The 27934-nt window shown below is 38.3% G+C and overlaps 1 protein-coding gene and 1 long non-coding RNA gene across 5 annotated transcripts; one reads left to right on the top strand and one right to left on the bottom strand.

The window, feature by feature from the left end:
* The first annotated feature begins 888 nt into the window (after positions 1-888).
* On the top strand, positions 889-3408 carry LOC126815388 (tripartite motif-containing protein 45). The gene has a single exon (XM_056099458.1). It carries the CDS (start codon positions 1540-1542, stop codon positions 3040-3042), a length of 1503 nt encoding a protein of 500 aa, XP_055955433.1. The 5' UTR covers positions 889-1539; the 3' UTR covers positions 3043-3408.
* A 12153-nt stretch (positions 3409-15561) lies between these two features.
* LOC126815973 (uncharacterized) lies at positions 15562-27700 on the bottom strand. 4 transcript variants are annotated; one of them, XR_007678147.2, is made up of 5 exons: positions 27559-27700; positions 21197-26290; positions 20508-20583; positions 17758-17913; positions 15562-16586 (listed from the first exon to the last, which is right to left on the bottom strand). It is a non-coding gene; the product is annotated as an uncharacterized LOC126815973 (long non-coding RNA). The 4 variants fall into 4 exon arrangements; XR_008787481.1 differs by having other exon boundaries at positions 20504-20583; positions 27506-27619; XR_008787480.1 differs by having other exon boundaries at positions 27506-27619.
* Positions 27701-27934: the final 234 nt, after the last annotated feature.

Below are 27934 nucleotides of genomic sequence, written 5' to 3'. Positions count from 1 at the left end.
GCGTGCGTTGTATCATAAGGTCTGTCATTGCGTCAACTGGCGTTGTTTCGATTCCCCGGTTGTACGTTGTACGGTCTCGAGTATACTCCCGGTGGTAGTTTAAAAAGTTCCTCGTGATGTTCGGGCGCGGGTTCGGTGGTGCAGGACGAGGAGCCTGGCAAGGGCAGTCGTTCGGGTGGTACGAAAAACCGTGGTCCCGTGTACACATTGGTATGCATGTAATAGAGAGAGGGAGAGAGAGAGGGGAGAGAGAGAGAGAGAGGTCGGATTTAACGTCCACTCGACACTGACTAAATCATTTCGAGAATAACATATATGGTTTAATTTCATTTCACTAATTCGCTTGTGCATAGGAGTCTTTAGTAGTGGGAAGAAACCGGGGGACTCGGAGAAAACCCACGAGGTTGGACAGGTGACCCTACTCCTTGTCACGTACAACTGGGGTATCGAAAAACGCCAGTTGACTTATTGACAGACCTTATGATACAAGACACACGAGCTAACCTTTCGCGCCACCCCTCTTGTTCATTAGAATGTGGGTTCGAAATGGATGTTTCAAAGCAACGACAGCACGTTTCCAACCACTAAAAGACTAGCATACTGACATATACAAAATATATTTACTACAAAATATACGTATTGATATGTAGGCACATTTCAGATGTATCTAAACATTTGAGCTGACACATGTTTGTAATACTGTTCAACTTTTAATAATCCAATAAAAACAAAAACAACGCGCCGTGCGTGTTATGTAGCGCGCAGACCAAGAACGAAATTATTTGTGATATCTTAAGAAAGTCATAATGGTGACCCAAATTATTAGAGACACAATCATTTCATTCAATATTATATGTTGTTTAAATGTGGACTGGCTGGGTATGCGAGACTATTAAATGGAAATTGAAAATAGACGTTTCTAGGAATATATACACTAATGTTAAATCAGATATTGTGAATACCTATTATTACTTCCAAGAATTAAAACTGAAAGTTGAACAGTGGTGGTTATCATGTGTCACGCGTCAGTAAGTGTTTGTATGTAGACATATACTGTTGTATACACATGTATATATCATTGTGATATGTTACGTGTAAGTACACTATGACCTACCTTATAATCAAGAATATTCAGTTATGCTTATGTTACTATAGGATCTATATCATAATAGGACAGTGTAAAGTCAAACCGTGTTTCATTTTAGAGGTGCATTACATGAAAACAAACTTGAATAGCTAAACGGTATAAATAGGCTTTCTGTGATATCTGGTAGTGGTATATGTATTAAAACAGGGACACTATTACTGTAATAACAGCGACCTATTTATTATACATGATAACTCACATTTGGAGGTGAATTAATATATTTGTAAGCGCTGGATGTAAATATACCGAGACAGACAAGACAGGATAATATTCATGTGATTGACGACCGTAACCCTTTAAGTTTGCAGATGTACTATTCATGTGAGAAGGCGACTTTAACTTAGCGAGTTTCAAGAAACATTATTCGTGTGATAGGTGACTTTACAATCAACATGGCTACTTTCGACCAAGAAAAACCAGTATGCAGTATTTGTTTAAACGAATTTCAACAACCCAAGATTATCGACTGTCAACATTCTTTCTGTCTGAACTGTTTAGAAGATTATATCAACAAAGTATCTACTAACAATCAGTTTCCATGTCCATTATGTCGTAATACTGTTAGTATCCCTACTGATGGCGTTATGGGTTTTGCCTCTAATGTAGATGTTCAACAGGAGTTGGCTAGTGATATTTGTAAAACAGAAGTTCCACCATGCGATGTTTGTAAAACTGGTGTTGATTCTGAGTTCAGGTGTGAGGATTGTGAACAATATCTGTGTAAGTCTTGTAGAACCACACATGATGGACTTAAGTCTTGTCGTGGACACGTGATTTTGGATGTTAGGGTCGCATTACAGACACCAGGTAGGGGTACCGCCGAGTCTAAATCTAAAGATATCTGCCCAAACCACCATGATAAAGAAGTGCGATGTTATTGTAAAGATTGTTCAACAGCTGTTTGTTCCGATTGTTTTGTGACAAACCACATTTCGCACAAATTTGTTGATCTTTATGGTGAAAACATCGACGTTGAAACCAGAGATGAGCTAAAAGTTTTGCAAGACGATATAGAAACTCAAATTAGTCAATTTGAAAAGTTCTACAAATCGTTGACCAAAATTAAAACAGATATTGAATACTCTGCAAAAACGTCATGTGATGCCGTTGACCAACAAATTGAACAGATCTGTTCTGAAGCCAAACAAGCTGGAGAGGAAATAAAAGCCGAAATTCAAAAGTCACGTGATGAGGAAATAGATAAAATGATCAAACCTCTGGGAGAGATGAAAATATTAATAGAAGATTTAAAAGCCAGTGTTAAATGTACCGGAGATGTTATAGAAGATACATCTATTGTCCAGGTTTTTAACAGAATACCACAAGTTAAACAGGAAAAGGAGGAGAGCGGTTTAAGAAAGTTGGATATACCTGATGTAAAATACACGTTTTTTGAACAATCTGTGATTGATAAAACATTGTTAGTAAAACAACTAGGATGTTTACTGTATCAAGAAGGATCCATTTTTACAACTAGTTTCAACTTGGATGAAGTTGAGTCAGAATCACAAGGAGATGATGGAGTAGATGGTGATGATTATTATATTAAAGGTCTACCATGGTATATTAGAGCTGTAAAGAAAGAGAAGACAAACACTGTACCAACTCTAGGTATTTACCTACGACTAAATGACACAGAAGACACAGCCGATATTAAATCATGTGAGGCTAACTACAGGTTCACACTGATTAATATAAAAGATAAACAACAATCTAAGAATAGAGAAAATAATAAATATAATACATATAAACCTGGCGTAGGCGGTTGGGGTTGGTCTGGATTCATAGACTGGAATAGACTTTCTGATAAAGAAAATGGATTTCTTGATGACGACAACAACTTTACTATACAGACAACAGTCAAAATAATCAAGATTATTATAGATGAGTTCTAAATACATACCTTTCTAGTTGTATGACAAACTCATTATAATATTTAAACTGAATGATTATCTCATAAAACAACTAGGTCATTTCGGGACTAACACATGGTTCAATTTTATTTCAATAAATCGCTTGTAGAAAACCCTCTTCGACTTCGCATGGCTGTACTTATGGATCTGCAAATTGCTTTATTATTTCCTACCATATCCTTATATTATGATATTGTACATTTTCACCCGAAAAGGCTTTATTGAAATTTGCATATACTTATATTATAACTACTGTTCTCTTGATAATCAACTTAACAATATATAGTGATTAGAACTGTTTAAGTGTCATTCATATTTTCAGTTACGTTTACTAACTATAAACGTATTAAAGCCTTATCAGTTGTTCTTATTTTTATTTCCAGCCCCGTATACAATCTAGAGACTGATTATTACACAGAGATTGCCCCCTATATTAATACATGTATTATAGATCAATGAACATGTCTATCTTACTTGAATCGGACTATTTTCCCCTAGACGAGATCAAACCTATGTCATCTCCTTATATGATGGGTCGGTGAAGAACATTTCACACTAAAATTAAAAATCTCATTTAAATTGGGTTGTCTCCTGACATTCAGTTTATATTAAAACTTGTCCATAATCTTATATCTTCGCTCTATCCCAATAGATAGCACATATATGGTCAATGATCATTAGACTATTCACAGTTGTATCCAAGTAGGGTGTCTTGTCACAATCGCAGTATTAGTTGCTCAATTATACACCGCGTTTCAATGAAAGGGTCTGTTGAAGTTGTCCGTTTAAGGAAAGTATCCTTTTGATCGATCAATGTAGCAATACCTGTGCTCTGTTTGTCACGATCATGAAGCTCATCAGAAAAAGAATAGTTCAGCAAATTTACCAAAAATGCTTCTGTAAAAGACGATTTAAATCGCACGCGGTGAATAAGAAGTTGGCTGGCTCACTAGGTCATGGTCCCGTGTCCGATCCTGGTGTTGGCCGAGAAAGCTTCCAGTGCGATGCAAGTGGTGAAGGAAGGAGAGCACAGATCAAACCAGGCGCATATATTTCTTGCAAAAGGTGTTCATTGGCTAATCCCTCATGCCAGCCCCAGAACGCAGATTTTATAACAAAACTTCCAGAACCTAGTGTAGTAAAGACAAGTAAAACGAAATTTTGAACTATGAAAAACGAAACGAAATAGGATCTGTGTTTTAACCAGATTGCATAATCTGCAGCAATTACGTCTATTGGCTGATGTAATCACGTCTATTGGCTGATGTAATCACGTCTATTGACTGATGTAATAATCTGGTACAATAGGAAGAAAAAAAACCCAAAAATATAAAAAAATATAAAAAGGCTTAGGGGTCTATAACTTTTGATAAAGTATACTCTTTTTATTAAGAGTATACATCTAATATTCTGATACAGTATAACGTGATACCACTGTCTAAACAACTCAACGAAGTTGAATCGATTTCTGATACAAAAATAGAGGACCATTTGCAAGATATAAAGAGAGCTCGGATAGAACTACCCCCCCCCCCTCTCCATTCCTACACGAATAAAAATGTCCTGTAAAGAATTATAAACACAAAGGCTAGTGTATAAAATATAACTTTAAACTGGGCACATAAACACAATATTTATTTGGAGGAGGGGGGGGGGTATTTTGAGATGTGTGGAACATGAAACATACTAGAATTGATTTGTTGCGTTTCTTTTCTTTGATGTATGTTGAGCATAATTATTGCAACCGTTTCAGAGAGGGGGCGCACAATTTCTAAACCCATGACGCAAAAGGCGCCACTGCACTCTTTCACGGGGATCACGGTGGCTACGTGGGTAAGATGCTGGCTCGCTAGCCTGGAGGTGGGGTGTTCGATCCCTGCATTGGCCGAGAATGTTCATCCAGGTTTTACGGCGTGGTTTCCCCCTTGTCAGGGATGCAGGAAGGAGGCCCTGACAGGGACAGCTGCTAGTCGTTCGGATGGGACGAAAAACTGAGGTCCCGTGTACACATTGGCGTGCACGTAAAAGATCCCTTGACAGTTGGAATTCGATATAAGAGTAGGCCGTAATGCCGCTATCCGGGCAAAATTTCCTTAATAGCACTGTATGGCGTATGCCCGTCTTCATTAGCCCGGTTCGGAGCAGAACTGTAGGACGTTAAACCCCATTTTATTTCATTTCATTGCACCCTTTCACTTTAACCTTGTTACAGAATAGAGAAAGCATGGTGAATATTGTGTAGTAAATATTCTATAGGTGTAATAATCTACTGCAATTATTTAAAAATGGGTTAAATTACAAAAATGTGTTTTTGTATGTGCAACCAGTTTTTAATAAACGTTCGATTTCAAACAGAATTATAACAGAATTGAATGTTTATTATAAAACTGCTTTCTATAATCTTACACTACCATATTAAAAAAACCCTGAAGATACCGTTTTGATTTTAAAGATTTTATTCTAACAAAATGGTAATAAATAGATGACCAATGGCTAGTTTTAACATTATATCTTCTATATCACAGATGTTCCTGTAAATAAACAAACGTTTATATAAATATATTACAGATTTAAATAAAATATATTTATAGACATTATTATAGTGATTACATTAATATACAGGTGTAGACTGGTTAGCTCTGATCAACCAGACCAACTGTTTACCATGGTTAAGAACACGTGACAGGGTGTGAACTGAGTAGCTCTGATCAACCAGACCAACTGGTTTCCATGGTTAAGAACACGTGACAGGGTAGCTCTGAGCAACCGGACCAACTGTTTACCATGACGAGAAAACTAAACTAGCTTGATTCACAATTTCTGCATCCCACTCACATATCATTTTTTATCTCGGAGTTAGGTCATTATATTTATCAGTTGATGCAAGATCAATTTTATATATTTTGAAAAAAAAATATACGTTAATTTTATTTGCCAATCATGGCCGATTTGCCCTTCACCACGCCCGACGATCCGAGGTCCAGCTCGTCCCTATTAATATACATGGTAGTAGATGTATATATTACAGTAGTGTATCATGAATGGTTAGACGTATGGAGTTCAAAAAGGGGTAATTGTTTTATCTAGAAAGAATAAACATTTACTACTTCGTGCATGATAACCGTCATAAGGAGATAGTTGGGCAGAAATACAACACACCCGTTCTGTTAATTTATTCCAACTGATAAACAAAACAAATGACACCAAGTCTACTTGACTTGTTTATTTAACAGATCTTTATGCCCAGAATGGCATACGTTATTTTTATGAAAAACGGTCATTCCTACACTCCCACCCCAAATTACAAGACTTTAAGCAGCCTACTGCGTGTTACTTCCATCGCGATCATTCGATTATTTACAAACATTAATAAATTATTAATTTAGATTTCGAACTTACTTTACTTTTTGTATCCGGTCATACCAAGACCTCCCATGCCAAGGCCTCCCATGCCAAGACCTCCCATCATCATAGGACTGTACATTCCACCCATCATACCAAGTCCACCTCCATACATACCCATACCACCCATCATGTATGGACTGTATCCTCCCATCATACCCAAACCTCCCATACCCATATCTCCCATCATCCCAAGTCCACCCATCATACCCATACCTCCCATCATGTATGGACTGTATCCTCCCATCATACCTAATCCACCACCCATCATTGGGTTTACTCCTAGAGCAACAGTGGCTAGAGCCAGACAGAGAGCGAGGGATAGGATGGTGTTCATTTTCTTGTTTTGAGTTGATGCTGAAATGTAATTAAAACAAAATCGTAAACTTAAATAAAGCTGTACACACACCCACATTCACATACACAGGGGCGGACTGGACCTCAACCGCCGGACGTGATCCGAGGGCCCAGAGGGGTTAGGCGTTCATAGGCCCCGATTGGAAAAAAATTGACATATATCCTTTTCAAAATCAATAAAATCTATCTTGGCATCCACTGAAAATTATAATGACCCAAATCCGAGGAGACAAAATGGTATATAAGAGGGTGAGAGAAAATTGAATCAAGCTAGTTTCATTTTCTGGCCCCGTCACGTGATCTTCAACGTAATCTAAAGAAACCAGTTCGTCCACTCGCTTCCTATTTATAAATGTTTTTGATTGGTTGATAGCACAATTATCAAGGGCGGATAATTTGACTGTGTGTCTCCCCCGTGAATGGATCCAGGGGATAGTGGAGTAAAACGGAACGATACTACAGGAGATACCATGTAGACTCTGTTGTGAGGGGAATTTTTTCCGGACATCGGACTTACCTGTAGATATTTACACGAAGATGTGTTGTAGAAAACTGTTGGTTATCTTATCAAATATACCTATATTTATATACTACCTTTAATTGGTATACTATAGTATTCAAAAAAAGTAGGGGATATTTGATTTTGGGGGCATAATACTAAAATATGCAAATGACTACGAAAAAAGTCACTATAGAACCTAACAGAAGAAACATTTCCAGTTACATGTGACGCCCAAACGCACCAATAGCTACCGCATGGAATGCAGGTGATGCTTGGGATCATCATGGGGGTCCAACCCAAGATTTGCACGACTCTGACTTTGAATGTTACAGTCATTGTGGCATTGAATTCCAGGGTGGAAACATCAGTTTAATTGTTTTAGTGACCAGAAAACAAATTTTGATATGCGTCGGCTTACCCAAAATGAAAGGTTACGTGCCCTTGGCATGCTACAGATCGGCACAACACAGGCGGTTGTGGCGCGGACGATGAATGTTTCTCAGTCTGTCATAAGCAGGCTATGGTCCAGATACCGTGATACACAATCTGTACAGGACAGACCACGCTCAGGTCGACCAAGGGCGACAACTCAAGCCCAGGATCGATTTATCCGTACCTTGGCCTTGAGAAATCGTGTCATCACAGCAAATCAGATCAGCGCTCGTCTTCAAACAGACACTGGTGTGAGAGTAAGTGGCCAGACGATTCGGAATCGACCGCATAGGGGTCACCTTCGCGCCCGACGTCCTCGCGAGATCCCTTGTTTGAGAGATCATCACATTCAGGCAAGACGTCGTTGGTGTAGGGATCGTCAACACTGGGATAATCGACGCTGGAGCAATGTGATGTTTTCAGATGAGTCAAGGTTCACTGTTGATTTTTTGGACAGACGTAGGAGGGTGTGGCGTCGTCGAAACGAGCGCTTCCAAGACGTTAACGTCATCAGACATGATCGATTTGGGGGTGGTTCTGTTATGGTGTGGGGAGGCATCACTGTTGCTAGAAGAACGGCTTTACATGTTGTTGCAGGGCGTGTTACAGGCCAGTACTACCGGGACAACATCTTGGCAGTCCATGTTGTGCCGTTCGCACGACGTCATGGCCGCCGTTTCATCTTCCAGGATGACAACGCAAGATGTCACAGGGCCAGGATCGTTACAGGTTACCTCCAACAACAGAACATCACCACATTACCTTGGCCAGCACTGAGTCCCGACCTCTCCCCCATCGAGCATGTCTGGGACATGCTTGGACAGAGGTTACGTCAACGTCAACAACGTCCTGCCAATGTCCAAGAACTTGCTGCTGCGTTGCAACAGGAATGGGACAATCTGGACCAAAATGACCTTAGACATCTCATTAGGAGTATGCCACGTCGATTCAATGCTTGTTTGGCAAACAGAGGAGGATTTACCCGTTACTGACTTGGTTGTGATGCTGTGGTAACTTTGCTGTTTGACCCCGGGTATCATTTTACCCTTATAATGGTCAGTCTGTGCCTTACTTAGTCTAACGATCATTTGGAATAAATCGATGAATGTGAACTTCATTTCATTTTGTCATTTGTTTCTTCGTCAGTTTCATTAGGTGACTTTAATAACACTTAAAAATCAAATATCCCCTACTTTTTTTGAATAGTATAATTACACTTCCCTGTACACGGATCTTATACTGGGGTCAATACGACAACTCATCTAATTCAAATAACATTAAGTCACTAATATGGTATTGTGTATGACCCGCCTTGGGGTCATTCATTTATTCGTTCATTCGTTCATTTAAAATAATATATAACAATGACATAATGAATAGAAAATATGTCCGTTTACAAGCATCTTATGTCTCTGAATAGCCGTGTTATTAATGTCAATTAAATTAATTTTGACATAATTCCGAGTAATGTGAATCAAATCTATTACGAGCGTGATTTTTCGGATGAACCATGACGGAAGAAAATTTATAAAAACAAACGACTTGAATGAAATCTTCACAACAGGAATTATTCTTAACAAGATATCTCAGATTAAAGCACCAGGTAAAAAGATTCTATTTGTATTATAAGTGTTGTTTATGATCGAATCCCGTCTCCAGTAGCCCAGCGGAGCTGCGGTGACTTAGAGAATAAGACGTTGGCTGGCTAAGCTGGGGGGCCCGTGTTGGCCGAGAAAGTTCATATTGATTTTCCGGCGTGGTTCCCCCTTGTTAGCATCGTAGGTCTGAGGATATTATCTGCTGTTTTGGTTTTGTTTTCTCGGTTAAATGTTCAGTTATCAATTTAGCATTTATTAATCCGTGAAAAATTAGATATTGTGTGAAAAACGATCAAAATCGTCGATTTTAATGTATACCTTTTTAACATATAAATTTTAATTTCGTTTGAATGATTTATATATCGAAAGGTGTGTTTTCAGAGAGAACAGTGTATTAAGCGTCTATATGTTTCAATTTCTTCCGACAAATTTTCAAAGAAAAGAAATGAAAGGATGTATAACGTCCTACTTTTCTGGACCAATCAAAATGTACACACACTATGTAATGTGTGGTGTGCGGGAAATTCAAACTGCCCAGATTTTTTTTACGTGTACACCAACATGTACACACGGATCCCCGGGATTTTGACCATCCGAAGGACTAGACACTGTTCCTTGTCAGCCCCACCACCTCCTCGTCCTGCATCACTGACAACACAGGGTTCAAAGCCGAGTCATCTTCTTTAGTAAACTACCGCGTTACCCACTCCGCCACGATGGCCCCTGTTACAGTTTAAAAGACTCCTAGGGCCCAAGTTGCTTATTTTTTTTTAATATTTTACATTTTTGATTTTCAGTATCAAATCACATCATGAACACCATCTTATCTCTCACTCTCTGTCTGGCTCTAGCCACTGTTGCCCTTGGAGTAGACCCGATGATGGGAGGGTTAGGTATGATGGGAGGATACAGTCCATACATGATGGGCGGTATGGGTATGATGGGTGGACTTGGTATGATGGGTGGTATGGGTATGATGGGAGGTATGGGTATGGGAGGTATGGGTATGATGGGAGGATACAGTCCATACATGATGGGAGGTATGGGTGGCATGGGTATGTATGGAGGTGGACATGGTATGATGGGCGGAATGTACAACCCTATGATGATGGGAGGTCTTGGTATGGGAGGCCTCGGAGGTGTTTATGGCAAATAAGGTGAGACATACAGACAATTTTATTCTAAGAAAAGATTTATTCAAATAATATTATTCCTTTTCGTACAATTCTTGGCATTTAAAGACACACAGTATGCCTGAATTTGTGGACGTATTATGTCGTCGCCCTTGTCCTTCCGGGCGTCCTTTCACAATCAGAGTAGGCCGTGGTGCCGCTGCCCAAGTCAAATTCCCCTCATAGCAGAACAGTAGGCCTGACAAGAGGGTACCAAACCGGAAAATCCCGATGTACTTTCTCAACCAATACCGGGTTCGAACACGCGACCTCCAGGTTAGCGAGCCAACGTCTTACTCACTGAGCCACTGCGACTCCAATGTCCCATTGAAAGGATTGTTCATAATTTCCTGACATAGAAAAATCATTTATTATAAAGATGTTTTACAATACAGTTTGTGTTTATTTTTAATTGAAATCTTGTTGTTTTTTTATACAGAAGCTGGACGAATGTAGACCACAAAAGTAGAGACAACCTGTACATATGTTTTAAATAGCTTACCTTAAATTACAATAAATATTTATTGTTATGTTCATAATAGAGTTTCTATTAAATTACAATAAATATTTATAGTTATATATCTAATAGAGATGCTATTAAATAGTTTAAATTGAAAAATACTAAAATTATTAATTATAATGTATTGTAGCCCAAAATGAAAATTTCGTGGATTCTGATTGGTCGAAAAGTGGCGTCGAATGAGTATAACAGTCCTCTAAATTTCCTGGGCGACTCACTGCGAATGAATATTTTCTGGGTGCTAGACTCTGTTTGCAGTGGCCAAAAATTCTACACCTCAAAACTTTATTCTAGGAAATCTTCACGAATTTTTTCTTGTATGTCATCAGGGTTGGGGCAACTTTGAACGTTTTTCAGTATTTTGTTTAAGCATCATATATATTTTATTTATTTGTTTATATTGTATAAATAATAATTGATTTGAATAAATATATTATTTTAGATAAAAAAAAAATGTTTTGTATTTTATGAAATATTACTCCCATCATGCATCTGTAACCTTACTGTCAAGGTCGTGCCTAGAACAAATGTACAGCTTGTCAACTTTATACTAGAAATATGTAAGTATAGATTATTTAACCTTAGAAAACTCCATTTTTATGTAGATTAAACATTTTTACCAAAGTTGAAACAATTACTTTATGATTTTGAACAAAAATAAAAGTTTGAGCTTAACAAATTTTAAAATACACCATTTACAAAGAAAAACGGGGCAACGTTGCCCCAAAGACATTTATTCATAATAATTGTCATGTTTCTGACATATCATAAACATATGAGTATTAGTAATGAATAAATTAACTACTCTTTTTGTATTTTTACATTAAATATGGTTCGGAATTACAAAAGAAAGCTTGGATCACATACATACAAGAACTACTCCGAAGATTCGTTAAAGATGCAGTATCATCAATTAAAAATGGCACTAATAGTTTAAGAAAGGCATCTATTATTTATAACACCTTGGTATGCCTGGTCGGCCTCCAGTTTTCTCACAAGAAGATGAAGATCATTTAATTAGTCATATGGTATTAGTGTCTGAATGGGGATTTCCTTTGGATCTATTAGATTTACGACTCCTGATAAAATCATATTTAAATCGTCAAAATCGCACCATAGTTCAATTTAAACAAAACATCCCCAGTGTTGATTGGGCAACATTTAGTAAGAAGAAATTGCCAAAATATCAAATCAGCTCGGGCAGGTATATCGTCGTCGACTGTTGAAAGTTTTTTTTTAATAATTTACAGCAAAGTTTACTTAATGATGATGGCAGCCAAATAAACCCAGAAAACGTCTTCAATTATGACGAAGCAAATTTATCTGATGATCCAGGTCCAAAAAATGTATTTTCCAAAGAGGTGTAAAATATCCGGAAAGAATTAAAAACAGCTCAAAAACAGCAACTTCCATTATGTTTTGTGGGTCTGCCGCTAGAAAAATGCTCCCAGCATACGTAGTATATAAAAGTGAACATATATGGTCAACTTGGATAGAGGGTAGACCCGCAAATACCAGATACAACAGGAGTAGAAGTGGCTGGTTTGATAATACGACTTTTGAAGATTGGTTTGTAACTGTTTTTGTTGCATGATAATCTTAGTAGCCACTTTGGTGAACGGGTTCTCAAAGTTGCAAAGGAAAATAATATTGTTTTTACTTGTCTACCACCAAATGCAACTCATATTCTACAGCCATTGGATGTATCTTTCTATGGGCCACTGAAACGTTCTTGGCGAAAAATATTGGATGAATGGAAAACTAAACAAGGCAAGAAATCACAAGTTTTAAGTAAAGATCAATTTCCACGCCTTCTTAAATCATTATACTCTGAAATATACCCTACAGAATCTGAAATAAGTGAACATCTAGTTGCAGGATTTAAAAATGTGGTATTTTCCCACTAGACCAAGATATTGTTCAAGCACGACTTCCTGACAGCTCATTAAATAAATCTTTGGATGTATCTAATTCATTAATAGATTTGTTAATGACATTAAGAGGAGTTAATCCGGAAGACGAACCGCTAAAAAAGCGAATGAAGAGAATAGATGTTGAACCAGGTTGTAGTATTAGTGTTGAAGATATTAATTCGGTAAAAGAAAACATACCGGTAGTCATGGAAGTTGATAAAGAAAATGAGAGTGGATTCGAATCGGATACTGTTAGTAGTAGTGGTATGCTGGGAAGTGTTGATGTTGATGATGTGGAAGAAATTGATACTGATGATGCTGTAAAACAAATCCGAGAACCAACTGTTGGTCAATTTTGTGTTAAGTCAACCGATTCCCAAAACTATATGTATGATGTTTCTTTTCTCCGTGCTTCGCAAAAGGTGCCTTGTAGGTGTTTATGGCCGAATATCCCTGATGTTGGCACTATTGAGTTCAAACAAATTATTAAGGTTTTATCAGTTCCCGAAATCTATAGAAGATTTGGACTAACCTTTTTGAAACGTGAATTAGGTTCATACCTATGTAATTTACAGTAAATTGTTGATTCTTCTTAAAATGATAATTGAATTGTTGATGAATTGATTAAGTAAATATCTTAGATATTTTTATTTATATTTTTTTACAATAAATTGTTAATTCCTGTTAAATTGTTAATTCCTGTTAATTTCTTTTCAATTGTTAATTTCTGTTCAATTGTTGATTATTTATTAAATAAATTTAATTAATATTTTTTTGTTAAAATGTTAATTCTATTTTGATAAATTTATTAAAATATCATAATACGTCTTATACAGTGTCTTAGTTTTTATTCCCAGATGTCTCCAACGTGAATTGACATTTATCGAATGGAATTTTATGTACTGTTCAAAGTTACCCCATTGACGAGGCAACATTGAATACCCACATTTTTTTTAAAAAAATGAAAAAGTGTTTTCCTATACCAAATCTAACCTGACTTTCCAATAAAACTTGTCCTTCCCCACCAATTATAGCCAAAAAATTTATGTAGAAACATGAAATAGCTTTGCAATCATAAATGAAAGAAAAAAAACGTTCATATTAACACAAGGTACAATTTTATGGATATACAATTACTGAGTTTGATACTGAGTTTGATACACCATTTGCTTGATAAAAACGAGAGTATCCTCGTCGAAACGTCGCTTAGTATGAAACTCAGTAATTGTATATCCATAAAATTGTACCTCGTGTTATTGAAACACACCTGAAACCCACAAAAAAACAAAGTTAAGGCCCGGTCCCACTGCACTTACGGATGCAAAGAGGATGTAAAACGGGGAAAAAATGTGCACTCAGTTTGAAAACGCCATGCATCCGTTGTGTACTCATTGCATACGTCCCTCACGCAAATGAAGTGATGACGCCACCCATATGAAGTGTAGGTGACACTAAACCGAGACATGCTCGAAGTGAAAAATTTGATATCTGAAGTGTTCATTTCTACCACACTTCCGTAACAACACTTCAAATTTTCAATGAAATAAAGAAGGTAGAAATGATGTTGAAGTGAGGAAGAAGCCATGCCAAATATGCAAATTAGGCTTCAACGAAGTGTTCACTTCAACCAAGTGCTTATCGGGTGTTATTCTCACTTCAACTCAGTGCTTATCGGGTGTTTTTCTCACTTCAACTCAGTGCTTATCGAGTGTATTGCTCACTTCAACCCAGCGCTTATTGAGTGTTTTGTTCACTTCAACTCAGTTCTTATCTAGTGTTTTTCTCACTTCAACCCGGTGCTTTTCTCACTTCAACCCAGTGCTTATGGAGTGTTTTTCTCACTTCAACCCAGTGCTTATGGAGTGTTTTTCTCACTTCAACCCAGTGCTTATCAGGTGTTTTTCTCACTTCAACCCAGTGCTTATCAGGTGTTTTTCTCACTTCAACCCAGTGCTTATCGGGTGTTTTTCTCACTTCTACCCAGTGCTTATCAGGTGTTTTTCTCACTTCAACCCAGTGGTTATGGAGTGTTTTGCTCACTTCAATCCAGTGTTTTGCTCACTTCAACCCAGTGTTTTTCTCACTTCAAACCGGTGCTTATCGGGTGTTTTTCTCACTTTAACCCAGTACTTATCGGGTGTTTTTCTCACTTTAACCCAGTGCTTATCGGGTGTTTTTCTCACTTTAACCCAGTGCTTATCGGGTGTTTTTCTCACTTTAACCCAGTGCTTATTGGTTGTTATTATCACTTTTACCCAGTAAGGTTGCAGACTTCAACAGTGTGAGGCCTAGCTCACAAACCAGGTGGGGGGGGGGCTGTATTTGATCCCAGTGTCGGTCATGAAAGTTACTCCACCCTCCCAGGATTTTCTGCACCGTTCGCCTGATCAGTGGATCTAGGACCTGGCAAAGGATGGTGTTTGGTTGTGATAGTGATGGGGCTGAAAAGCCAAAGTTCCATGTAGAAATTGTCGTCCATGTAAAAAAAAAGAAACCTGTGTAATTAAAAGAGGACAATTCAGAAAAGCCACATCTGGGCTAAATTTCCCTCATAGCACACTGAATAATCCTAGTTATGCTGAAAAACCGCAAATATGAAACAAAATAACACTTTGATATTTATTATTGTTTTCAAAATATTACAACACAATTGATACAATTAACAAGTGGTTGCCATCTAAGATACACCCACATATTGCAAAAGAGAATAAGGAATATAAATAAGGCTAATCCACTCATTGTCCCAATGTTTCATATAGAATTAGAAAAAAATCTGTTAAAAAAATTGTAGCTTTATCACGTTCACATGGTTTCCAAAAAAGTGGGTTAAGTGTGGATTGCTGAAATTTATTGGATTTGTCCTCTCATGGTGCCAAAGCTACACGGCAAATTAATAAATTGTAGCCTCATCACACTCACAAGCTTTTTTGAAAAGGTTATCTTCTAATCACTGCATATCGTTGGGGTTTGTGATCTCATGAATCCAATGCTTCACACCAAATCTGAAAAGGACCGGTTAAAAACTGTAACTCCTATCAAATTCAAAGTTTTTGGCTATGGGGCATAACTCTGAACTCGAAAGTCAAATCTTCAGCAAAGAGGGGTTAATTCAGGCATGGGAAATGTTGGCATATAAAACTGCGAATTCTAGAGGATCCAGAAGTTAAAAACAATGGATCGTACAATCAGGTGTAATATTCTATGCCAAAATCCTCTGGATGGGCCCACATGCTAAAAACCCAATTTACCACAATATAAGGGGCCATAATCCATGAGGTTAGAGTTCAAAATGAATCTGATCCCAGATGATTTGAATATAAATATACATTTAAATTTCATTAAAATCGGATAATTGTGACCACAAACAAATTTCACCGGAGGTACATCTGGACGAACAGAGGCAGCGACATGAAAATGTGGGTGCCATAAAAAATAAATAATTATAGACTCAAGGGCAGGTGTTTTGTAATTTGGATAGCGCCAGGCTATAATCCATTACAGTTTACACATTTCGTGTGTTTTCTTGCATCTTTAACACACCATATTCAACCCACATTCAATGTTGCTATTAATCACCTCCACACCTTATTCGACCACATTCATAGGTGCTGTTATTCTGGTTTGATTAACCTGAAATTAAAACAAAAAAAATGTTCAGTTAAAGATGCATTCAGAAAAAGTAATTATAGGGTGATTATTTCGAATAAAATATGGTAAGTTTGGATATGGAAAGTAGAGACACCCAATCTTACTAGAAAATACTAAATTCATGTGGAGAGAGAGAGAAATGGGGTTTAACGTCCACTTGATACAAACTAGGTCATTTCGGGACTAATATATGGGTCCATTTTATTTCAATAATTCGATAGCGCGTAGCAGTCTTTAGCAGTGGGAGGAAACTGGAGAAAACCCATGAGATTGGACAGTTGACCCTACACTTCATCACATACAACTGAGGAATCGAAACCATGCCAGTTAACTCAATGACAGACATGAGCTAACCACTCGGCCATCCAACCCCCCAGATTCCCATGGAAACACAGTGAAAACAAGCAGATGCCATGCAAGATACACCCACATTTTGTAAGAGGTGGACAGAGAACAAGCCAAAAAAGCGATTTAAGTTTCATCAAAATTGGATAACAGTTGTGATCTCTAGAATGTGATTTGTATAATCAGTCGCCATAATCCATAAGTTTTGGTCCGATATGCCCGAATATTCCAATGAACCGAGATCTTTGGGATATAAACATACATTTCAAGTTTTATCATAAAAATTGTCACTCTAAAGGGTCCACAAGCTAAAAATGCAATTTTTCATACGATCAGGGGCCATAATCTATAAGTTATGGTCTGATATGCATGAATATTGAAAGGAAATGAGATCCAGGGAGTTACGACACAATATGCGTGAATATTGAAAGGATCTGTGATCTTTGGGTTATATACATACATTTTAAGTTCAAAATTGCGACCTCTAGATGGGTCCAAAACCTTGGCTATTTTGTTGGGCAATTTCAGTTTGATTTTCACGAAATTTGAGCTCAACTGTTATTAAGATGTAACGGTGATATAGTTGAACGGTTTTTTTAAAATCAGATAAAAATTGTGATTCCTGGAAGTTTCACAAGCTCAAAATGTGATTTTTTCAATACAATCAGGTGCTATAATCCATGAAGGAAAGGGGATTAACTAAGACTAAGGCCTGTATTGTGCTAAGACAAATATGGATGACAGACCACAGGAGTGGATGACGGAAATATACGACTGTATTGAAATGTGAATGCCTACAAAGGATTACCTTCCATTGACTGTAATCAACATTGTTAGTACCAGTACAGAGCGTCATTAAAATCTTCAGCTGTAATGACTTTCAATGACTGATTTATACCAAATACTGTATACAGCACTTATGTGTCTTTCCATCATTCATCCATCCGGGTCACAAGCTCACCATCTGAAAACATAAAATTATCTTTTTAGATCAGATAGGATGATTCTTCTCAAAAATGAGGGTATGAAATGAAATGAAATGAAATGGAGTTTAACATCCTACTGTTCTGCTCCTAACCTGGGCTAATGAAGACGGGCATACGCCATACAGTGTGCTATGAGGGAAATTTTGCCCGGACAGCGGCACTACGGCCTACTCTTATATCGAATTCCAACTGCCAAGGGATCTTTTACGTGCACGCCAACGTGTACACAGGACCTTGGTTTTTCGTCCCATCCGAATGACAAGACAGCTTTCCTTGTCAGCCCCTCCGTATGAGTGGATGAGTTACATGTATAGTGAGAAAAAGATACAATTTAATTGCAGCAATTTACAAACAATCCCCATACTTTTTTTAACAAGCGGTTGCCATGCATGATATGCCCACATTTTGCAAGAGATGGACAGAGAACAAGCTAAAAAAAGTGATTTTTCATACAATCAAGGGCCATAATTCAGGAAGTTACGATCCGATATGCATGAATATTGAAAGGAACCAAGATCTTTGGGTTATAAACATGTATATCAAGTTTCATCAAAATCGGATCAAATTTGTGTCCTCTCTCCAGAGGGTCCAAAACCTTGATATACCATATATTTACAATATTTGCGTACAAGGAGCAGCCATTTTGTCCGGCAGTTTTGGTCCAATTTGTACGAAACTTCGTACTCAACCATCATAAGGGTGTAACAGTGATATATTCAAACTTTTTTTAAATCAGATAAAAATTGTGACATCTTGAGGGATCACATCCTAAAAACGCGACTTTTCATATAATCAAGGGCCATAATTCAGGAAGTTACGATCCAATATGCATGAATATCGAAAGGAACCAAGATCTTGCGTTGTAAATATGCATTTCAAGTCTCTACAGGGTCCACAACATTGATATACCATATTTTTACGCTATTTGACGAGGCATGGCCATTTTGTCTGTCAGTTTTGGTTCGATTTTTACGAAATTCGAACTCGACCATCCTTAGAGTATAATGGTGATATATTCAAACGTTTTTTTAAATCGGATAATAATTGTGACCTCTAGGGGGACCACAAGCTATAAATGCGATTTTTCGGCCATAATTCAGGAAGTTATGGTTCGATATGCGCGAATATCGAAAGGAACCCAGATCTGTGGGTTATAAACATGCATTTCAAATTTTATCAAAATCAGATAAAAATTGTGACCTACAGAGGGACCACAACCCTGATACGCAATATTTTGACACTATTTGCGAACGAGGGCTGGCCATTTTGTAAGTCGGTTTCGATCCGATTTTTACGAAATTCAAACTCAACGTACCACCCTTAGGGTGTGACAGTGATATATTCACATGTTTTTTTAAATTGGATAAAAATTGTGACCTCTATGGGGTTCATAAGCTAAAAACGTGATTTTTCGTACAATCAAGAACCATAATTTGGGAAGTTATGGTTCGATATGCGCAAATATCGAAAGGAACCGAGATCTGTGGGTTATAAACATGCATTTGAAGTTTCATTAAAATCAGATGAAAATTGTGACCTCCAGAGGGTCCACAACCCTGATACGCAATATTTTGACACTATTTGCGAACGAGGGGTGGCCATTTTGTCCGTCAGTTTCGGTCCGATTTTTACGAAATTCGAACTCAACCACTCTTAGTGTGTAAAGGTGATATATTCACACGTTTTTTTTTAAATCGGATAAAAATTGTGACCTCTATGGGGTCCACAAGCTAAAAATGCGATTTTTCGTACAATCAGGGGCCATAATTCAGGAAGTTATGGTCCGATACATGCTAATATTAATATCGAAAGGAACCGAGATCTTGGGGAGATATACCTATATTTGAAGTTTTGTTGAAATTGGATAAGAATTGTGACCTGTAGAGTGTTCACAAGCAATTGTGGACGGACGGACAGGGGCGACGACAATATACGTCCACATGAAAATGTTGGTGTATAAAAAGGATCGGGGAGTGACATTAAAAGTTAACTGGAAATTTTTTATCAGACTACATAAACAATCCCACCTATATGACTTAATTATCCCACAAAGCAAAATTGATGCAATTTGTACATTTGGGCAATCAGTTTCATTTTCAGGCAAGTGAAATCATTGAACTACTTGCCCTAAAAAGTTAATGTTGAGTTAGGAATGTGTCATGTTTTATTTTCCAGCAACAATACCAAGCATAACAATTTAATCAAATTTAATGTCTACTTTTAAGCACCCACCAGACTAATGAATACAGATATATGCCATACAGTGACCTATAAGGGAAATTTTGCCCAGAACCACTTCGCTAAAGCCTACTATATTGAATTCTGTCAAGGGTTCTTGTAGATCTTGTGTTTTTTGTACCATCTAATTCTGAACAACTGGATACTGTCCTTGCCAGGCCCTCCCAGTCCCACCACGCTGACAAGGGAAAACCACTCCAGAACTTTCTTGGCAAACCAAAGACCTCTTGGTTAGGGTGCCTGCGTCTTACTAAGCCAAATCATTTACAGTGTTCTAGGCTAAATTTGACCTGTGAAGCAAGTTTTCTTAAAAATCAATTTAAATATTACCTACACATGCATAAGGTAATGAGTGTTTCGCATCATGTCATACACGTCTTTGAATTCTTTACTTTAAAATTGGAATTTTTCTGAAAAAAAAAAAGGGAAATGAGGTTGAATGAAGATGAACATACGCTATGCAGTGGCCTATGACAATGAGGGTTTCTGTTGCTTTGAGGGAAGTTTTGTTTGGACCGCAGAGTTGCAGCCTTTTATAACAAATTCCAACTGCCAAGGGTTCTTTTATGTGTCTTCCATGTCCTTTTATAACAAATTCCAACTGCCAAGGGTTCTTTTATGTGTCCTCCATGTCCATGGTTTTCTTCCTATCTGAATCTGACAAGGAGAAATCATGCCAGGAAATTGTGAGGAACTTACTTGGCAACACTGTTATCGAACCCTGAACTGTAACAGTGGCGAGGGTGGATTCCATGTGATTTCTACTTGAGAAATTATTCAATATTGGGACCATCGGAATAAAAGTTTGAAAGATTAGCTGCCTTTAAACTACAGGGAATTAGGGAACGTATGATTATTGGACAGCAGTACTGAGGGGTAATCTCTATAACTGACTTTCAGATTCTCAGGCCGCCCAACCATGTATCAACCTCAAGAGCCATTGAACTAACGGATTTCAGATCATCAGCCCATGTATGGGATAACAGACATGTAGGGTGACAGAATAAGTTTACTTCAATTTACCATCTTGTCTAGACACATTTTTCACATACTGCACTGGTGGATTATTAATTTACAACCTCTGAAAAAAAAAATAAAGACGAAATAAATTCACCTTTTTTCAAGTACCAATACAGTGTACCACAGTTTAAATTTACCGAAATCAACTGTAATCATTCAAAATGAATGCCAGTTAACTCGTCCACACAAAAAGTCTAGTTATGTAGTCCACAAATATTAAAATACATGTACACTGGTTAGTCGTTGACACGGCATAGGTCAACTCGTCCACACACCCATGGCGCCTCAATTCGACAATCACAATGGCAATGATATGCCATGAAAATGAAATGAATAAATCAATTCTCTGCATAGATCTAGTTCACGTAACTGGGGAATCAAAACCTGGAGCAGAACAGTAGGATGTGAAACCCATTTCATTTCATTTCTGGGCCTACGCAGGCCTAGGACTGTTTTTTATTTTAATGCCAGATTCTCGCAATTTCAATATAGACTACAGACCTACTTAATGTCTTTTTGAGACTAACATATGGTTCAATTTTATTTCAATAATTTGCGCATGCACGTAGGGGTCTTTAGCAGTTGGAGGAAACCGGAGGACCCGGAGAAAACCCACAAGGTTGGACAGGCGACTACTCCTCTTCACGTAACTGGGGAATCAAAACCAGGAGCAGAACAGTAGGACGTTAAACCCTATTTCATTTCATTTCAGGGCCTACTTAGGCCTAGGACTGTTTTTTTTAAATGACAGATTCTCGCAATTTTAATATAGACTACAGACCTACTTAATGTCTTTTTGAGACTAACATATGGTTCAATTTTATTTCAAAAATTTGCGCATGCACATACGGGTCTTTAGCAGTGGGAGGAAACCGGAGGACCCGGACAAAACCCACAAGGTTGGACAGGCGACTACTCCTAGTCACGTAACAGGGGAATCAAAACCATGCCAGTTGACTCAATAACAGACCTTACGATACAACGCACTCACGCTAACCATTCAGCCATCCAAAACCCACCCCCGGTATTATCAAAAGTTTACATAGGTGTATTGGAAGGTTAATTTATGGTATCAAAACCAAATTTTGTCGGCATCAATAACAAATTTGGTCAAATACTGAAAGAGAAAATTTCAATAGGGCCTACAGTAACTTTTTGTTTTACAAAACCAAATTTGTTTTGAAACTGTATATATCAAACAACTTTACAAGTACATGTCGTACAATTTCTTTTCACTTTAATGAATGTAATATAATTTTAAACCACATCTAAAAAAATTGTCTCAAATTAAAACAATTCTGGTTCTTACATGTATATTGAATATAATCCAGCTTGTCAGATCAAAGAAAATTCTTGCTTGATATTGGGAGACACTGTGGCTCAGTGAGTGAGAGAGAGAAATGGGGTTTAATGTCCACTCGACACAAACTAGGGCATTTCGGTACTAACATATGGTTCAATTTTATTTCAATACTTCGCTTCCGCTTAGGGGTCTTTAGCAGTGGGAGGAAATCGGAGGACCCGGAGAAAACCCACAAGGTTGGACAGGCGACCCTACTCCTTGTCTTGTACAGCCAGGGAATCGAAACCATGCCAGTTGACTCAATGACAGACTTTATAATACAGTGAGCACGTGCTACCCATACGGTCATCCACCCCCCCTCAGTGAGTGAGATGTTGGCACACTATCCGAGTCGTCCCGTGTTCGATCCTGTCATTGCCCAGGAAAGCTCTTCTAGATTTTACGCCTTGGTTCCCCCTTTCCAGTGGTGCAGGACATAGGGCCTGGCAAGAAGGGAGAGAAATGAAGTTTAATGTCCACTCTACACAAACTACGCCATAGCAGGACTAACACATGGATCAATTTTTTTTCAATTATTTGGCTGTAGGGGTCTTTTGTAGTGGGAGAAAACCATGGGGACCAGGAGGAAACAGTTGTATAGTCGTGCGGATGGCACAACAAAAAAAAACCGACATCACACATGCACATTGGCGTGTATGTAAAAGTTGGACAGTTGGATTTTGAAATAAGATACATGTAAGGCCTTAGTGCCTCATTGCACACTGTATGGCATATGTAATGGGTGTCTTTTTTGAACGTTTTTTGATAATAAGAGCATGAGTAATTCTTTTGTGTTAAGAATAAATGCTTCAATTATCCCAGGTTGGATCCCGGCATGTCAACAAAATTACTCAGGATTTCCGGAATAATTTACCATTGACAGTGGTGTCGGACAAGGGTCCTGGCAAGAAACAGCATCTAGTTGTTCATACTGTTCATATAGCACCGCTGTCTGTGCATTCTCCCAAATTGTCTGACCGAGAGAGAGAGAAATGGGGTTTAATGTCCAGTCGATACAAACTAGGTCATTTGGGGCCTTTCATATGGTATAATTTTATTTCAATAATTCGCTTGCGTGTAGGGGTCTTTAGCAGTGGGAGGAAACCGGAGGACCCGGAGAAAACCCACGAGGTTGGACAGGCGACCCTACTCCTTGTCTTGTACAGCCGGGGAATTGAAACCACGCCAGTTGACTCAATGACAGACTTTATAATACAGCGAATCGAAACCAGCATGTAAAAGAATCCATGGCAGTTTTAATTTGATATAAGAGTAGGTCATATGGCAGCTGTCAAGGTAAAATTTCCCACAGCACATTTTGTGTTTGTATATGAGATAGTGAGAAAAATGGGGTTTAATGTCCACTCAACACAAACCAGGTAACTTCTGGGCTAACATTTAGTTCTTTGCTTGTGTCTTTTCTTTTCAATGTGGGAGGGGGTCACGTGGCTAAGTGAGTAAGACGCTGGCTCGCTAGCCTGGAGGTCGGGGGTTCGATCCCTGCATTGGCCGAGAAAGTTCATTGAGATTTTCCGGCGTGGTTCCCCCTTGCCAGTGATGCAGCACGGAGGGACTGACAAGGACAGCTGTCTAGTCCTTCGGATAAGACGAAAAACTGAGGTCCCGTGTATACATTAGAATGCACGTAAAAGATCCCTTGGCAGTTGGAATTCGATATAAGAGTAGGCGATAGTCCCGCTGCCCGGGCAAAATTTCCCTCATAGCACACTGTATGGCGTATGCCGTCTTCATTAGCCCAGCATAGGAGCAGAATAGTAGGATGTTAAACCCCATTTCATTTCATTTTTTCAATGTGGGGGTTGAATGGTTTTGTGCTTAATGTGTGCACATGAAATCACAAGGTCTGTCGTGGATACACTAGCTGAATCATTCGGCCAAATAAGTGGGCATACTCTCACCTGATTCACAAGTCGATTGCATCACCTTTGACATCGCATGATTAAACATGGCAGCAACCATGTCTTCAAACAATCACGTGACTTCTCGATATGATTGGTGATTAAATATAATTCGGGCAAATATATCAAACATGTTTGATTCGCGAATCATTAAGCGCGGATTCATTCGGCAGAATCATTCGGCTACTGCGTCCAGCGCTTAAAGCAATATGCACTAACTCATTTCAACAACAATAAAATGTCAGCAGCATAATATTGTAAACATAGGATATAGCAATTTATAGCTATCACTTTCACATGCAAAATTGTTTATATATTTTATGGCCAAATGGAATTTTTATTTGCCAAATCTTAATTTGCTTTACATTAGCCCATTCTTTAGATGCTTTACTAAGATCCAGTTTATTATTTGGTTATATTAATAAAGTTTTGCTTAAATATCACAGCAATATTAGGCTATCATATACATTTACAAAATTTTATGACAGTCAGATGTAAAACTACATGTATTGCTTATTGAGTATTATTGGTGGCTTTGGTCTTTTAAAATACCGTACCGGGTATTGAATGAAATATTTTAAATATGTACCGGCACCGTGCAGCCTACACAACACATCAAGTCTTACAAGGATTACCAAATTTCCAGCAAATTTACTTTTACTTTTACCGTGTAGCCTACACATGATGGTCTGTTATTATAGGTACCTGAAACATTGATAGAAATAGCAAGTTTATTTGTAAGATTAGCTTTACATAAGACTCGTCATTCACTTGTGTACATTTTGAAGCGTTAGCCTGATAAAAGAAATGCCGACCGTAAATCTCGATCATTCGGGAATCGTCGCTAATCGCTATATAACGCCTACGGCCCATGGTGGCAGTATAATTTGAAATAATATAATGTCAAATAAGGCAGGCATGCTTGCATGCCGTGTGTTCAAAGCCACATTAGGTCCTAATCAAATTCAACTATCAAAACATTCAATTCTCTTCGGCCATTTTGATTATAGTCTATGCCTATATATAGAGCGTACCGGTATCCGATACATGACCTAGATACAGGACGCCGCCATGTTGGTGGACAACAACACACCACCTCTGCGTAAACATGGTAATAGATTTTAGTACCATCCAACATTGATTGTTTTTCAAAGTAAATAAAAATAAATGTGCCAAAAAATAATTTACATATTTGAAAAGTGCAAAGAATGTGCTTTTCAGTGATACGTAATATGACATCTGGAATTTTGTATTGTAAGACCAATATTTTTAATTTAAATACCCGGCCATATCCCCGTCAAATAATACGAGTTCCGTACCACTGGACTTTAGACGAAGCGAAACAGCGAATAACCACCAATATGATTAATTATTATGTGTAAATAATGAATACAGGATTACATTTCCTCGATACAGAAAGGGGGGATATCGCAATAATAAGCTGCGTATCTAGTACTTGGACTCCGTGAAGAGCGAACCCCGCTAATGACCTATTTTTAGACAGACGCCATATTTCAGTACATTCACTTATTTGTTTCAATCGAGTGTCTATAGAAGTGTGTTGGAAATGAACACTTCGGAGGAAGTGTACACTTCATTTCGGTACGGGGTGTTTCATACGCTCTATCCATCGAGCATCCGTTCACTTTGATTTCATCCGCGCAAAAACTTTTGAGCTGCACAAAACTTTTATAACGGACGAACTTTCTGCCATGTACGATGTAAATGCACAACATATACGAGCACCAAACGTTCCATGTCCGTTATCATCCGTTAAACGTCCACTGTATCCTCTTTGCATCCTCTGGGCATCCTCGCAACTCACATCCGCTCCAGCTGAAAACAGAAAGAGGGAGGAAAGATAAGGTACATGGAACGTCTATACATCGTTAGTAGCACGGAAATAGAAAGGGTGTAAGCGTATGCATCTCGTATAATAAAGTTTTCAAAACGGACAAAGCGTCAAAGCGTTTTTATCTGGGATGTATCTGGTATATTGAAGGATGTCTGGAATTTGCCTAACCCCTTCGGAGCTGTCATCCACTTCCACCCGCTTTCATCCACTAGGCTTCCGATGAACTTCCATTTAACATCCCCGCTACATACTTCCCACGTTCGTTCTTTTCCGGGGATCACGGTGGCTAAGTGGGTAAGACGCTGGCTCGCTAGCCTGGAGGTCGGGTGTTCGATCCCTGCATTGGCCGAGAAAGTTCATCCAGATTTTCCGGCGTTGTTCTCCCTTGTCAGTGATGCAGGACGGAGGAGCTGACAAGGAAAGCTGTCTAGTCGTTCGGATGGGACGAAAAAACCGAGATCCCGTGTACACATTGGCGTGCACGTAAAAGATCCCTTGGCAGTTGGAATTCGATATAAGAGTAGGCCGTAGTGCCGCTGTCCGGGCAAAATTTCCCTCATAGCACACTGTATGGCGTATGCCCGTCTTCATTAGCCCAGGTTAGGAGCAGAACAGTAGGACGTTAAACCCCATTTCATTTCATTTCATTTTCGTTCTTTTCCGTTCTGTTTTCTGCAAATTTTCGTCAATTTTGTCCATTTCTGGAGCGGATGAAAACGGATGGAGCCACCCACAAAAGTTTGTTCGTCCGCTGTGTCCTTTTTGCATACGTTGTGTCCATCGGCCACTAGGACCGGGCCTTAAGTGAGTGTATTTGAAAGATAATAAGTAAATTTAATTTCAAGGCTGGTCTGACAATAATGGTTGCTATGGTCATTCTATCATAACCAGACTAGTCAAAATCGAAGATTTTCAACAAGTGAATAAAAATACTACAATTTATTGAACTCCATATGGACCGTAATATATTTTTAAAAATATACAAGTCGGGCTGATACTGATATGAATAGGACAGAGACTAATTCTCATATAGGCCTACAGGCCAGGGTTTTTTGCGAAGAAAAAAATCACATTCACAGCGTCGAAATGACAACGTAAACAAGCATAGCAACCACATGCGTACGCTACACAGCTACACGGTCACACGAGTGTATACATGGACATTTATCAAACATGATATGCAATTTATTTCGAACCTAGCCACTGCTGGAGTTCAAATTCATTTAAAATGTACATAAAATACACTTACGATTTCTATTTCGATCTTTAAAGTTATCGCAGAGTGACCTCCCTTTCCAAACAGACACAATTAACCAGTCGCTTAGTGAACCAAATAGAACTGAAATGAGTGTTTATCTCAATGACGTATATATATATTAACTAGACCGATGACGCCAATCTGTTTACTAATGACGCGATGACAAATCAGTGCCGAGTTCCGGTTCAGTCAAGAACAGTCGAAAGCGTGACGTTTCTAATGTAAACAATACACGTTGTGCACCTTATTTTGATCGTTATATCGCTTGTAAATATTCGATCTGATTAAAATACAGATCTATATTTCTTTTCGTTTCTTTATACTTTCGATGGACTACACTACATGAAGATCTGACAAGATATAGCGA

The sequence above is a fragment of the Patella vulgata genome, chromosome 3 (assembly GCF_932274485.2).
Source record: "Patella vulgata chromosome 3, xgPatVulg1.2, whole genome shotgun sequence".
Taxonomy (NCBI): Eukaryota; Metazoa; Mollusca; class Gastropoda; family Patellidae; genus Patella; species Patella vulgata.
This window is presented reverse-complemented; position numbering and strand designations above follow the sequence as displayed.